This window comes from Conger conger, chromosome 10, assembly GCF_963514075.1.
Source record: "Conger conger chromosome 10, fConCon1.1, whole genome shotgun sequence".
NCBI lineage: Eukaryota > Metazoa > Chordata > Actinopteri > Anguilliformes > Congridae > Conger > Conger conger.
In genome coordinates, this window is record NC_083769.1 from 40,716,567 (window position 1) to 40,732,790 (window position 16,224).

Here is a 16,224-nt window from a genome sequence, read left to right on the forward strand (position 1 = left end):
AGACCGATCTGATATGTGACATGCATAAACGTGATCAGTGCATAAAATCTTTTCCCTCTGTCTCTCCATCAAGACTGCACCACGGTCTCCCAGGCAACTGCATTCACCACAACGAGAAGGGTGTAGACTTAAAATCGTATAACAGTCATTACTGTAGGCTGCTGCTCCGTGAAACAGCACACATAAAGAATTAACTTAAACATCACCAAATTTGGTCACTGTATCTTATCTTGGTGACTTCCTGGTAACCGTTAGTAACAGTGCGCACTTGCCAATAGTGGGCAAGTCATGGACAGCCCATCATACAAAGGAAGAGAACTTCAAAGAGAATATTTACTTTTTAACTTTATGCTTTGATAAAAATACTAATTTGTGGTATTCAATCAAGTGAATATTAACCGCAGTGTCTTATCGCTTGCCCGAACAGAGTGTTGGGAAACCGTGTCCACCAGGCAGGCAGGACATGGGCAGGAGCCAAGCTCTGCCATAATAACATTACTGACGTCACCAAGCCACCGCTCCCGTAGGAGATACAGCTGCAAAACTGCGAGAGAGAGGGGTGATTGAAGGGAATTGCAAAGCGGCGGCGCTGGTGGCGGTGGCAGCCATCTTAGATCCATCGCGGTTACCGAGAATTCATATTTGTATTTTATTCTGTGTGAGATATTATTTTGTTGCAGGAGCATTCTTTTCGGGTCGTTCAAAAAAGCGGCATGTATTTCCGACGGAATAAACTACCAGCATCCATAGTCGGACTGGTACTTGGACTATTATGTACGGTTCATGCAGCTAAAGGTAAGACGTCAAGCTTGCTATTTGTATTTATTGTCTCTAGCTTCGCTCTAATTATATCTCCGGGAATTATTGCGCTGCCTCTTATGGCTACCGTGCCGGTACTGTCTTGTTATGAGTCCCGGAGATCGCGGAGGGATGCGTTCTCATCCAGCGCATGACATTTGCGCCTATGTAACAGTAACACATAGTAAACCACTGTAACAATATAGTTCTGTGTCGTGCTAAGCAAACATAACCTTTGCTAACAAGTGTTTAACGCTTTACACGGTCAATTTGACCTGAACTGACGTGGTCAAACAAAACTTGTGTAGCTTTAAATTAGTTGTCTTGTAGGCTATCTACACTGAGAACGGAGTGGCTTTGTATTGCTTTTTTGCTTCATTCATGGAAATTTGCTTGATTTCATGTGTTTTGTTTCGTCTGTGTGTTCGCGTGTTAATCTGCAGGCTTCTCCACCATTCTTGCCAATTATTTCAAGTTGTATTCTATGCAATTTACGAGTTTTACCTTCCTAAATGGTCTGCGTAGCTCGCCTGACTTAATTTAAGGATACCTGAGCCATGTGTTCTAAACACTTCAAACTAGTGCACCCAATCTGTTGGTTCTGTATATAGTTTAAATGAGACTTGTGTGTGTTGTTATTGTGTTATCCTGGATTTCCGACGAGTGTCAATTGATTTAGGAATGAGGCATGGTGCATGAATTAGCTTGGCTACGCATTGCAGAGCCGTTCACAAACACTGTTGATGTAGGCTATTTATAAATGGTAGCCTATGTGTCCGAGGATGATAAACTGACAGAAATGAATATTTTGAGGACTTCACAGTTTTTGTATTACGTGGATGGCTATTTCAATTTCAAGTCCAATATCTTCCAAAGCATCGTAACGCCGACACACCTTAACGACAGCACAACTATCAAAATTGAATGGCGAATAAGTTACTGCAGTAACCGTACACGGTCGTTTTCTTATGAGTATATTGTTGCTTATCTTAAATACATTAAGCATTACACCCTTGTTTGATGGTGCTTGATTTAAAGGTGTATTGATGACATGCGCTGTACTGTAGCCTATGTAGTGCACACCGTTTTAATGCAATCGTATACAGGAGGAGAAACTAATCATTTCCCTTCAGGGGCACACCCTTGTATACGATCTGCGAAGTTTCTGATTTCCTTATGAAACAAGCGCGGAAAGATGCCTGTAGGCTGTTCATCACTTAATGAGGAACAAGGGCTCCGAATTCCACACGAGATCGAATTGAAAATGTTTCCACAACAATAAGTGTGAAGTCGTTTTGCATGCCCGTTGTATGTTTGACAGCCGAGGAAGCCTTAAATGTAGTTTTCAGGTCGATTCAGTAGCTATAGGCAATTGGTAATAATAATTCCATAACCATATTGCTTGGATTCGTGTTCTGTAGGCTATGTAACAGGAATGCGATGACTATCTTAAATTGAGCTCTCACAAACTTAAAATATGTATCTTACTTAAAGCCAGGTCCATTTATTTTATCGCTAAAAACGTTAAATGTCATCATTTCTACATTTTCAGTTGTGCGTGTTCTCTATTAGCTGTGCTGATATGAGCTGCGCTAGCATTCACGTATGTGTCAGATGGTGCGATAAAGTGTATGGTAGCTAACGACGGACATCTGTGTTACAATGGCCTTTGAAAGGGATGAATGGTCACAAAAGATAAGGTAAACAATGCACATGATGTGTCGCCTTTTTAGCTTTTCTCATCACGTTTACCCCTCCGTTTTCTTTGCCATTTTTCTTGATAGCAGTGTGTGTGGTATGTGGTTTTTAATGGATCTGTCTTTGCCATATCGTTTACACCTTCAACCGTGGGTACACCACTTCAGGTTCAGTCTTTTTCTGCTGACGCCCGTACTCAAATATCAACCAATTATTACTTGTTTTGTCATTTTCTTTGGAAACCCTAGGGCATTATCCATCAGGGTGAAACTGGCTGTCCTTAAATCCATCCTTGCATGTGTTCTAATTCTGTGTTATTGTGCTGTATTTAATGTGTGGAGTTAATCCGTGCATGGGTACTTATTCTGCTCCCGGGGTGGTATCCAGAAACTGTTTAAAAACCAGACAGACTCCAGGTCCGTGATGTGGTACCCAAACGTAGCATTGATTGTGGAGGATGCACACACATTTGTGGGAACAATGAAAGGTGTTTGTTTGAGAGAAACACAAAAAAAGTAGGAAAACTCTTACTTGCGATCTGTTGTATGGCATTAACCTAATCTTAAAATCAGTAATCACTTTGGATTAAATTTGTCAGCCAAATAACCGTAATTCGGAAGGACTAGAGCTCTGGGCACATTTTATTGGTGTTGTGCTATTGCACGCTGCCTTTTGAAAGTCTTCCTTGAATGTTTATCCAGGTTAACTGCCACATGTATTTTTCATCAAAGCCGTTAATTCAGCTATTGAAGTATTGCCTTGGACTGTATTGTTTCACTCTTTAAGAAATGCAGGATTTAGCCTACTCTTTGTTGTTCTTCATTCCAGAACATTCCTTGGATTGTGTATATTTGACACTTTATTTGCTAAACTGTTCTACATCACACCAAAATCCTATTACAATCTCACTTTTGACATTTCTATTTATTTATGAGCAATGCATTTTGGCACCTGGAGGGGACATTGGACAGATTCTGCTATGTGTTCAAACCTGAATCAGATTCAGCTGTATGTGTTCAAACCTGAATCAGATTCAGCTGTATGTGTTCAAACCTGAATCAGATTCAGCTGTATGTGTTCAAACCTGAATCAGATTCAGCTGTATGTGTTCAAACCTGAATCAGATTCAGCTGTATGTGTTCAAACCTGAATCAGATTCAGCTGTATGTGTTCAAACCTGAATCAGATTCGGCTGTATGTGTTCAAACCTGAATCAGATTCAGCTGTATGTGTTCAAACCTGAATTAGATTCAGCGATATGGGTTAAAACCTGAATTAGGTTCAACGATATGGGTTCAAACCTAAATCAGATTCAGATATACATGTGAAAACCTGAATCAGAATTTGACAACGCTGGTGCTGACCGAATTGGCAAAGACTACTTTTAAAAATATTTCAGTGTTAAGTCACCTTATTCTACTTCCAACATTTAGCCCACTTCAGTGATTTGATTCCTGCAGTCCAGATGGGGATTTCTGTATTGCCATGCAAGGGTGATCATATTGGCAGCCAACATCGTGTATTAATTAGCCTACATTCTAAATGATTAATTCCACTATAATTACTACTCGCTCAATAACAGCTTTTGGCTTGGATAGCATACTAGGTTAATTTATTATGTCCAAATTGAATTTAGATTCCTACATTATTTAAAGTTACCATAGCAAGTGGTAAGCTATTAACCTAATTGTTTTATGTGGAAATATTACAAAATAATACTTGCATATTATCTCTTTGTGACTGTCCGTGCTATTAATCAACAATGCAGCATCAGTCTTTAAAGTTTTTTAAGCAGCAATCTCCAAATCCACATCTTCTTGCTTCGTCTTTATGAATGAAGTTCATCCACTTCTCTTAAGTTGTGCTTCTTTTAAGAAGTATTGAAAAAGAGCCATAACTTGCCATGTTGCATCTGAAAAACCACGCTTCCCCCCCCCCCCCCCCCCATTGTAGGCAATGGCACTGTTTGCATTCATAACAATAGTGGTGACATATTTGCTAGCTTCACGCTGTTGTGTCAGCCCTGTTGTCATTACTAAAGCAGTGGAATGTGGCAGGAACATTTCACGTATCACGCTGATGTGAAACCAACAATAAAACCTTTCAACTCCTCTGGCTCAGTACTTTCAATGCTAGAGTATCCATATTTAGCTATTTTTTACTTTATCAGGTTCTGTACATTATAGCACACACATCATTCTGTCCAGTTGGTGCTGTTTGTTGTTGAGTCAGCTGAACAGGTGTGTTTGACCGGCACCTGTCCACTTTCCCATTGCAATCAGCAAAAGTAACATGTGAAAAGCCAAATATGGCGAGGAGTTGCTTTTGCTTTTTAAGGGCTAATAGCCTCACCTGCTGTCAGTTGACCCTCTCACTGCCCCAATCATGTGACATCTACATGAAAAAACAAAATAACTTATTACTTGTGTCTTTGCCGAAAACAAAAATTAAATAACTTTGTCGTTGTTGTTTTCTTTTTTTTTTTTAAATGGCATATTCTTTACGTTTCCTCAGATGTAGCCTAATTGAATAATGGATTGTGTTCCAGTGTTGGGTGGCGATGGGCATTGGCTTTTTCTTGCTGACCTCTCAGAAGGAGCATTGATATTGCTGTGTTCACTGCATGTATCTCCGGGCTGGGCCCTCTTATCTCCGTTTCCTGTAAAGAGACTGCTGTGGCTCTTGCCTCCGATGAGCCGGAGGCTATGAAACGCCAGGCTACTTAATGTGCCAATGATATTGACGTTGTTAGGGAAAGTATTGTAACGAGCTCATATTGGAGTCTGCCCACGTTTACAAAAAAAAATAAGGAGACCCAGAGTGAAGTGTTTTGTTTTTAAATGGCATGCGTTGGGGCTGTGTTGTGCCGTTTTCCTGTTTTTCTTATCTGATTACTGTCGAGTTGTGCCAATAAACAAGCACTTGACTGAGCAATATTGGATCTGAGTCCTAAACTATTTGCTGATAACTGTAACAGCATATAATCGCAATATCCAACTCCCTCCACCCCAGGCCTGTGATCTGTGATCGCAATCTCAACTGCCTCCCAAAGGCCCACGATTGCAACCCTTTTTTCAAACTTATGATGGTGCCCTTGGGGTGAATGTAACCCGGGTTAGGCCTGCTTGATGATCTTTTAGGATGTTGAATTATTGCTGCGTTTTTTAATTTAGATTTTTCTCCGGGCAGAACAACTTGAGGCACTGTCAAAGTTGTCTTGTACAGGCTTGCAGTTGGAGGTAGTATGTTTGAATAACTGCACAAATTAGAGGCCAAACCTAAAGCCGGAAGTTTAACTTATACAATGCCACATTTTATTTCCCCTTTTGCTTCATATCGGAGGACAAATGGTGCTTTTAAACATCGGACCCGTTACCGCCCTGGTTTCTCCTCGTTCGCAGTGCTCCCATCCTCTGCCGTCTGGTCGGCAGACTCTCACGTTTAACGGGGCTTTTTTGTGGCGGAGCGGAAAACGCGGCGTTTTAATCTCGACGTAGCGAGCGGAGGGCTGCGCGTTTTAATTGAGCACTTGTGCCCGGCGCTCAGAAGCGGCGGCGTCAGAAGCGCTCCGCACAGCGGAACATCAGACGCGGGCGGAGGGGCTTCACGCCTAACCGCAGACCGCGGCAGATGGCAGATTTATGCGCAGTCTTTTGCGCTTCATAATTTATTGGAAATTGAGGTTCAATGCAAATGCTGGGGAACGAGGCGAAAGGGGCTGGAGGCTGCGGCCGCACGGCTCCCGTCGGTTAATGCTCGGTGTCGTTTTCTCGGAGGGTGTTTCAGCTTAAGAGCGTAGTCCTCTGTTGGCTCCACTTCTCCTTGTGGTTCCTTAACTGTCCTTAGGCGCCGTTTCCGAACACTTAAGCGTAACTGCGTTGACAGGATATTTACGCTGAGAATTACACGTGTCCGTCATGAACGGAAACTCTCCGTCGATGTGTGTCGATGAAGCCGAGCGCTTTCAGCAGATTTAATAGCGTAGTCAGTCCTCTGTTAGCTCCACTTCTCCTTGTGGGTCTTTAACGGTCCTTAGGCACCGCTTCCAAACACTAAGTGTAACTGCGTTGACAGGATATTTACACTGAGAATTACACGTGTCCGTCATGAACGGAAACTCTCCGTCGATGTGTGTCGATGAAGCCAAGTGCTTTCCGCAGACTTACGAGCATAGTCCTCTATTAGCTCCACTTCTCCTTGTGGGTCCTTAACTGTCCTTAAGCGGCGCTTCCAAACACTAAGTGTAATGCATTGACAGGAGAATTACACCGAGGGACACGTGTCAGTCATAAACTGAAGCCCTGCGTCGATGAAGCCAAACGCTGGGCTTGTCGCTAACGAAGCCTGTCGCGGATGCTTCTGAAGACGTGTGACGTGTGTCACATCTCCGGCTGCAGGGTCCCATCGGACTTTCTAAAAATAGAAAGTCATTGTGGGGAATGGTGTAACAACAAGCTCAATGGAAGCCATCCAAGAGCCTTAAAAACACAGAAGCGGTAACGTTAACAGAAACATCACCCATTTGCAAGTGGTGCAAATGACCTTTCTAAAACATTGATTTGTACAATTCTCCTTTTTCATTTTGATCCAGGTATTTCGATCTTATGTAAGACTTTGTTGTTTTTTGTTCTTGTACAGGAAAACGCTTAAATAACATGGCGCTCAGCCCAAGCTAATCACCTCTTTCAGTGCCGGCAGTCCTGCGCGCTGTGCACTTCCTGTTAAAGCCTGGAAGATTTCAATCCCAAACGACCTTTCCAGGTTTTGGAACAATACTGGCTGGAAAGGATAGGCGGGTACATCCCGGTAATTTTGAAAAGATTGAGGAAAATATTAGAGCATCTCAGGACTGCTGCCAGCTGTACAGAACAAATCAATAGGCTTTTCTGTTCAACAAGTACACGCGTACACTATCGGCTGGAGAGTTAGAAAGTTGAGGAGTCATTTTCTGGTGCGAAAAAGCGTCAGTGATGTTTCATTTCAGAAGTTTTCCTCCTCCTGTGTTTGTACTGTGTGGGCGAAGGATATCGTTCTACTTTGTGCCTTTTCCTTGTTTTCGGAGAAGCGCATACATTTTTCGGTGAGATTCCTCCCTCAAAAATTAGTTTGTTCTGGGGCGTGTGACTTCTCTGCGTCTGCATCAACTCTTTATTGGGTGCCCCATTTATTCATGAAGCCCAAACTCGGGGGAACAAAGGGCTTTTCTGCCCCGGGTCCAGAGCAGGGGGCTGGAATGAGCCTGCCACAATGCTGCTACTGTGGCCAGCACACCAACACAGGGAACTCTGCTTATGAGAAAATCCTCATTTGTAGGAATATATAACACTGCAGAAAATTAATGCAGAAAAATCTTAACAATCGTTTTAGTCTTGTAATAAGACTTAAGATCTTCTTTTTTTTTCTCAAGTAGCGAATAGTAGCCCTTTTTTGATTTACCTAATTCTGCGACGGCTTTTTAAAAGTCCCCTTCTCACCAAGTGACTTGCCTGGACTGACAGGCAGAATTGTCCAGAGTCAGTGATCTGTCACAAATGGGCAATTTGACTGTGAATATGAGGTCTGGCTTTACCAGTGGGGGTTTCCAGTTATGGGGACTGTCCCTCCTTCCACTGACACCATTCATTTATGATATTCACAGCATGACTTTCCAATGAAATATGAAGACGGGAGAGCTGATTTATGTGGTGGATAGTTGAGTGAGTTTAGCAAGGCGAGTAAGCGTGAGTGAGTTCAGCAAGGTTAGTAAGAATGAGTGAGTTTGGCAAGGTTAGTAAGAATGAGTGAGTTTAGCAAGGTTAGTAAGAGTGGGTGAGTTTAGCAAGGTTAGTAACAGTGAGTGAGTTTAGCAAGGTTAGTACGGTTTCTGAGAGAAAGCTCAGGCAGAACCTTTCCCTCATGTCCAGGACCTCTCCCATCTAAACTACTTACTCATAATTGTGAATAATATTGATAATTTTCCTAAAATAATATTAGTTATGTTAGTCAAACATACAGCATATGAAATATTCCTCCTCACTTTTTAAACTCATTACTTATTTTCCTTGTGTGCCTCTGGCTGAGTACACAAACGAGGGGCCCGGGGCATAGCTCTGTGTGGCCACCTTCTGGAACAGAGGGCATCATGGGAACAGGAGAGCCGAGCGTTCGTCACCTGGAGCCAGGGGCGTCTTGCGTTACCGCCTCAGAGAGACTGAAAGGCCGGCCCTGTGTGATTTTTACCCAGGGTTCTCGTGGCCTGGGCGGGTTTCGCTCTCTCACAGGCCCTTTGTCTCCATTCATAGAGTGTGTGTGTGTGTGTGTGTGTGAGTGAGTGTGTGATTGTGTGTGTGTGTGTGTGTGTGTGTGAGAGAGAGAGAGAGAGTCTCATTCACCACCTCTCTGACCCCACCCCCCGTCCCCCCAGTGAAAACACATTTGCCCTGTTGTCTGCGCTTTGACCGCGGCGGTGGGCAAACAAACGTTTCCTTGAGCACACAGTGCGTGTCTTTGCCCGAGCTGCGCGGCGGCCTGTCTTCAGTCAGCTGAGAGCAGACAGGCCTAATCCCCTCCTGTTGGCTTTGCTGAAAAGACGGAGAGGGGGGTGGGGGTGGATTTATAGGAAAGGGCCTGAGGCCCGCGTTTACCCAGAGAATCCACGACTGCACGCGGCCGTCAACACTGCCATTGAGGCGCAGTCGTTCCTCACTGCCCTGTAAACACACAAGTGTGGCTGTGTTTGAGAAAACATTGAGCAGAGCTTTGAACCTAGACCGCACATTCCTTTATTCACGCTATAGCTTTACTACTGAAATATACATTGTGCCAAACGCAAAATATTTCATTTTGGTCCGTCCCTAGAAACCTACTGTGTGGGTGTGGGTGGGGGAGGGGGAAAACGCCAACGTCAACCACTGCTACGACCTGCCGTCTAGACCTGCACAGATCTGATCGTCATTTATTTCTGATAGTTTTATTTAATGCTCTTACTGTCTGGTTCAGTAGCGGGAGTTCCGGTGACTCATCCCCGGTCCTGTGGCTCTCCCTGGTCCCTGCGTGTGTCATTGGGGAGGTGACTGCAGTGTTATTTGCGAAAGGCTGTGGCAGTCCGATGTGATTAAATCCTCTGGTCTGGAGCCGCACTGGTGGTGACCGGAAAACCGCAGCCGTTCCCTGGTCCCATTCAAACCTTCCTGAGCCAGACTGAGTGGGAATGCCGGTGGGAATCAGCACCGGAATGCAGGCAGGAAAGAACGAGAGAATGCAGGTGGGAAAGAACGTGGGAATACCCGCGGGAATGAAGATGGGAATGCCAGCAGGAATGAGCTTGGGAATGCTGGTGGGAGTGAACAATGGAATGTGTAACTGTACAGATGCTTGATGCATTTCTGCCTTTTGAGATCCGGTCATTCTTCCGGCTTAAGTGCATCAGGAGCATTGTGAAGTGTTGAGCAACAACAGAAGGTTGCTGCAGGAGAAACTGTCACAGCCACGTTTACCAGTCCACACAGGCTAACCGCTTGGCCTTTAGAATGTAAATGGAGCGTTGTACATTAGCGGGCCGGCGCTAATGGTTTTGGCTGAGTGTGTGTATGTATTAGTGTGGGTGAAATGCTGAAGATAGGGTTCACTCAGCGACGCGCGCACTGAAGACGCCTGAATGAGGGGTATTAATGAGCCCTTCTGCGTGGGGCAGAGGGGTATTAATGAGCTGCCCTGCACAGGGCAGTGAGTCAGGGGTTTGAACAGAAGAGCTGGCACAGCGCTGAATCATTCGGTTTTCCCCCAGCCGGTACCAGGGGTGAGCTGTGTTTCAGCTGCAAGGGACCCCACCCCTGCTTGTTCGGGACCCCCGGCCTTTTACAAACACTCGCGCACACACATACACACACACACACACACACACACTCACTCTCACACACATTTTGTACACACACACTCGCACACTCACACACACTCACGCACTTTCACACACGCACATACACCCACACACACACTCGCTCACACACGCACATACACCCACATACACACTCGCTCACACACTCACATGCACGCACACACACACACACACACTCACATGCACACACAGACACTCACACGCACACGCACACACACACACACACACACACACTCACATGCACACACAGACACTCACACACACACACACACACACACACACACATACACACTCACACTACCACCTGCTTCCTGCATGGCCCTGCGGCTGCCCCCTTAATGCCTGACCCCCGGTTGCATGGTGTTTGGAGCGCTCCATACCCGTAATGAGTCTATGGGCGGGGCTGAGGGGCCGGGGCTCTGAATGGCCCATTAAGACGCCTCGCACCACCGCGCTGTTCTGCTGTCGCTACGCTGCAGTACTGTGTATCCGTTTCCTAGCGCGGATCACCACGGCGATGACCCCGGCGATAACTCGCACCTTCGCCTGGGGAGGCAGCTCACAGTCACAGTAATGACCAAATTACCGAGTCTTCATTTTCTTTGCTGTTTTTTTTCCTTCGTCTCATTTCTGGAGAGATTCTGACCCCCCAGTCTGACTCAGCGTGTGTCTCCTGAGGTAGTTTCCCAAAGAAACCGCAGTCTGATCCAAGGCCAGACAACAACAATACAAAAAACAAACCAAGAAAAGAAGCCATTTCCGCACAGTAATCTGTGCCGTTCTTACTGATAGCTCCAAGCTGTAACAGCAGTGCTAAAATTGATTTTGTTAAGGGAATAAGGAAAGGGGTGAAACCTTGTTAAAACCTTTTTTTTCTTTACCAAAACGGAAGCGTGAATGTAGGGACGCGTGTTATTTGAGAAATCTGTTACCCGTGCCAGCTTCTCGCAGCTGCCGTTGTGGGAAGCGACTTGCCCTCGGCTGTAAATTCTCCCCGGTCTCTGTGGCCCTTTCAGGGTAGTGTGTGTCACTCACCTTTGGCCCCTGTTAAACTCGGACCCGTGACCTCGTAAGAGAGAATGAACGGGGAGCATCCCATTGGAGGATTAACCCTTTCGAGTGCGAGAACATTAGTGGATTAGAATGTTCCTTCCTGAATATTCTAATGCTGATGTAATAATGACCGCTGGTGACTGTAAGTGATTGAACACTGACTTAGAATTTAGAAAAAAACATTCTGTAAAAACCTGCTGTTCAAAGGGTTGAATGTTGCTGGGTTTTGCATGATGGCATAGGCCTGAATTCAGTACATTGCACCAGCTGTGTGCCGGTTGCACAAGTTGAGCATTTATTCTGCTTCACCATAAAACAATGAACAGTTTTACATTACATTACATTATTGCCATTTGGTAGACACTCTTATCCAGAGCGATGTACAGTTCATTAGATTAAGCAGGAGACAATCCTCCCCTGGAGCGATGCAGGGTTAAGGGCCTTGCTCAAGGGCCCAACGGCTGTGCGGATCTTATTGTGGCTACACCGGGATTAGAACCACCGACCTTGCGTGTCCCAGTCATTTACCTTAACCACTACGCTGCAGGCCGCCCCGTTTTATTAGACCACGGTGTGAATAAACCAGTGTTTTAATAAACATTTGCTTAGATGCTTTTAATTCAACTCACACTGAATTTCAGTTTTCCCAAGGCTACCATCTCAGAGGCATCCAGTTTCAAGACTAAAGGCAAAAACGAGTCTGTGGTTGTACCCTTCACTGCTTTCGGTGGGGGTAGCAGACCCTATTAATTATTTAAGGATACATTTCAAAGTTGCACTGTCTGCCACCCCGCCCCCATAATCCCTCAGGTCCTTGATGATCTCATCATATCACATGATCAAACTGAGAGCCCCGGAGGCCTTAAGAGGGCTTAAAGGAGAAATTTGCCCAAAATGTTGAGGAGTTTTTACTGTCTGCGGACGATAACACAAACACCCAGAGCACAAAGGGCTACATTATAATCCCTGTTTTATAAGGTAGCACTCCCAAAAGGTGGATATTGGCCTATTACTCATGATGACATGGCCTACTTTGTACACGCCCCTGTTTAATAAGAGATACATATGCAATATGCACATCAACATTGATGCTCTCTGCAGAATGATATTTGACCTTAATTTTTTATTTCAAAAGCAATCACGTAGCCTACACTCTTAAAGGTAACAAAAGTGCCTGAAAAGGCACTGGGGCGGCCAGCAATGTATAATTAATTTGTACCTTTTTTACTTAGAAAATGTACTCATTTGTATCCAAAGAGAACATTACTGTACTTTCAGTGTACATTTGGGAAATTGATCCTTGAAGAACAAAGATGCCCCTCAATTGTTACTTTATTCCTGAGAGCGTGTACAGGTGCAAGCGCTTTGTATTTATTTCCATCCTGTTGGAATGCTGAGATTGTCGGAGCCGGTATGTGTTTTCCTGTCCTGTCTGTACGGTGCGGCATTCCGGATGCCCGGGCTCTCTCCCTGGGAATACCACCCGGCCTGTTTACCTGCCCCCCCCCCCCCCCCCCCCCGCGCGGGGGTTCACCCGGAGGCGCGCTCCTGTTCCGAAACCGCTGCTCCTCTCTGGAAGCCTTCACGCTGCCGTTGTGCGAATGTCTCCCTCGGCGCTCGAGGTTCCGCCCCATCCGTTCTCATTAGTGCTAATTCGGCTCTGCCGGCGGCCATTTTGAGCCGTTTTGGGCCGACGCGCTTCTGTGAGCGCCGCGAGCGGTCTCCATTATCGCCTGTCTGTTCAACGAGTCCGTCAGCCGCCAGAAACATTAAAAAAGGGCGATAACTACAGAACACCGCCAGAAACATTCAAAAAGGGAGATAACTACAGAACACCGCCAGAAACATTCAAAAAGGGAGATAACTACAGAACACCGCCAGAAACATTCAAAAAGGGAGATAACTACAGAACACCGCCAGAAACATTCAAAAAGGGAGATAACTACAGAACACCGCCAGAACCCTCAGAAAAGGGAGATAACTATTGAACAATGCCAGAACCCTCAGAAGAGAGAGATAACTACAGAACACCACCAGAACCCTCAGAAAAGGGAGATAACTACAGAACGCCGCCAGAACCCTCAGAAAAGGGAGATAAATATTGAACACCGCCAGAACCCTCAGAAGAGAGAGATAACTACAGAACGCCGCCAGAACCCTCAGAAAAGGGAGATAACTACAGAACACCGCCAGAACCCTCAGAAAAGAGAGATAACCACAGAACAGGGTGGGCTCCCCCGCCCCAACGATGGCGTGTTGTTTTTGTAGTTGTTTTTGTAGCTAATTTCTCATTCTGCTGCCAATGAAAAATGCTTACTCTTGGAGCTTTGCAGATGGTACCTGAACCCAGCATTAATGACAGGTGGAGTGGAGCCAGGGAAGAGCAGGCCAAATACTGCTCGTATGGCTGCTAGCCTAGCATGCACAGCTAACCGTGGCGTCTGATGCCCTGCCCACTCCCACTGTATTCATTCCTATGCTCTAGGGGTTGTCGAGTGACATGCATGAGCAGTCAGAGTCTGTCTCTTACAGGTAAAGTATTAATTCAGCATCACTTCAGCATGTTCTGTGGAGCCAGTGGCAGAGTTAAGGTGCTCAGTCTTACACGCTGTACGGTGGTCCTAACATAGTCTGACATACTCAGTGTGCTTCACCTGGTAATGTGTCCTCGGTGGTTGTAATTGGCCTGTTTCGTTGAAAAGGTTACCTGGCTGACAGATGACAAATCTGTGCTGTGCTGTGCCGTTGCTGTGTCCTGTCGCTGTTTCTGCGCTGGCGTGGTGAATCTGGTTTCAGGGCCACGGTGAGTCTGGTTTCAGGGCCACGGTGAGTCTGGTTTCAGGGCCATGGTCAGTCTGGTTTCAGGGCCACGGTGAGTCTGGTTCCAGGGCCTCGGTGAGTCTGGTTTCAGGGCCATGGTCAGTCTGGTTTCAGGGCCATGGTCAGTCTGGTTTCAGGGCCTCGGTGAGTCTGGTTCCAGGGCCACGGTCAGTCTGGTTCCAGGGCCTCGGTGAGTCTGGTTCCAGGGCCAGGCTCTGAGAGGGGGGACTTCCTCCCCGTCGGCCTAACGAGGCTGGATCTGAGCCATCCCAAACAGACCGCACCGGGGTGCGACGGCCCTGCACAGCTACATTTAACCACATCGCAGCTCCTCCTGCATAATCCCACCGCCATCGCTGCCCAAATGCGCTCTTAAGTTTAATTGCCGTTTAGCCTAATAGTAATAGTAACAAGGAATTGGCATCCGGACGAAACATAAATAGTTTTAAATGGTTTTAAGCGGTTTTAAACGGTTTAATGAGCTGTTTCAGGGGAACAGGATAAAGGAGTAACGGCATTAGAGGAAATGAGTTTTAATTTTAATGTAATTTCCCTTCTCCTCCAGTCGGAATGAAAAGCAGATGTTTGTGTGTGTTTTATCGGCGTCTGTAAAACCGTGACAGAGCTATCTTTCCCAGAGTCTGTCATTTTCATGTATCATCTGTCACTTACATCCTGAATTGTGTTATTGATTTAAAATGCAGATACTGGATTTCAGTGAAAATGTCCCCCAGTCCGCATTATTTTGTGTTATTTTATTCTTGGCAGGAAGCAGGCCCATGTCTTGAAATTCTTCTGCTACTGACTGTACTGCTATCAACGCAGTTCTTTAGCTTTTTTTTTCATTTGTATTTCTTTTGGGGACTTTTCACTTTCTTCAGAATATAGGCTATAGCCTAATTGTATGCCAAAAAGGCAACATCCAGAAATAACTGGCTTTTGACATCAAAGCCCCCCCCCCCGTATTTAAGAATAGAATTTTATTTAAAACAGTTTGTGTGTTAGATATCAGCTCTTGACATAGCCGCGTTGAGCAGGTGGTCTTGCTGGTTTGGCTGGCATGGCCTTCCGGAGGTGTGCTCCGCATCGAGTCAGGATGATTTATGAGTTTTATCAAATGGGTTACAGGAAATGGAGTCCGTCCCGGTGTTTTTAGACTGACGCAAATGCGTTCATTGTTTTCTCTGAACGCTTGCGTAAAGTAGGCTACACCAGCTGACCCCTAATCCCGAGCATTACCTTAAAGCGGTCACGTGGGTTTTCCCCCCGACAGGGAATGAGTCGGTGGCGGATGCAGGTTATTATACTGCGTGGACACTGTGTTGCAAGACCCTTGATCCTTTGCATAAAGTAACATGAAATAAGGAATGCATGCGTTCAGACGCGGTGTACATTACATTGGTTTCATTTAGCAGAATGATATACAGTGGGGCTTACCCATACTGACTTGCTCTGTATAAAACGCAAATGTATGGGTCTGATTTAGGGCCAGGCCCGGGCTCACAGTATTCCCAGGGCTGTAGGCCTTGCCATTGTGAATCACCTTCAAAAGATGCTGTGTTCCTCTCTGTGCCCCCTGAAATTACTGTTACCTTAGTGTAGCTAAAACAAGAACAAAACCAGAGCCTGGAGGTTGCTGTTGCTGGTGGATTGTTGCTACTTAGCTAAGATTGTGCGTGTAAATGATTTTCTTTACTTGTCTGAATCACCAAACCTTTTGTAATCACCCACGGGATTTAAAACCGTAAGATAAATATTGTGAATAATATCATTACCACCAACAAGACGGTACAGTGATTTTTTAAATACATAATGCCCACCCCTATCCAATGAACTCAATTTAGCAAAGGGTTGAATTTTGAACCCTTTTTGATGAGAAAGCGTCTAGTGCGAGGACTAAAGAAGCACTTGTAGTGTGCTGTAACTAAGGGCTGCATTTGTAGGGTGCATTCACCACTGAGATTTATTAATTAGAGTGTAAG

The 16,224-nt window shown here is 45.4% G+C and overlaps 1 protein-coding gene across 2 annotated transcripts in view; it reads left to right on the plus strand.

The window, feature by feature from the left end:
- The first annotated feature begins 552 nt into the window (after positions 1–552).
- The window catches only part of LOC133138344 (calsyntenin-1-like), a 41,466-nt gene continuing 25,794 nt past the window's right edge, over positions 553–16,224 (plus strand). For both annotated transcript variants that reach the window (XM_061256991.1, XM_061256992.1), the window contains exon 1: positions 553–795. In XM_061256991.1, the coding sequence (XP_061112975.1) occupies positions 714–795 (82 nt within the window). In that variant the 5' untranslated portion in view covers positions 553–713. The remainder of the gene's footprint in view (positions 796–16,224) is intronic.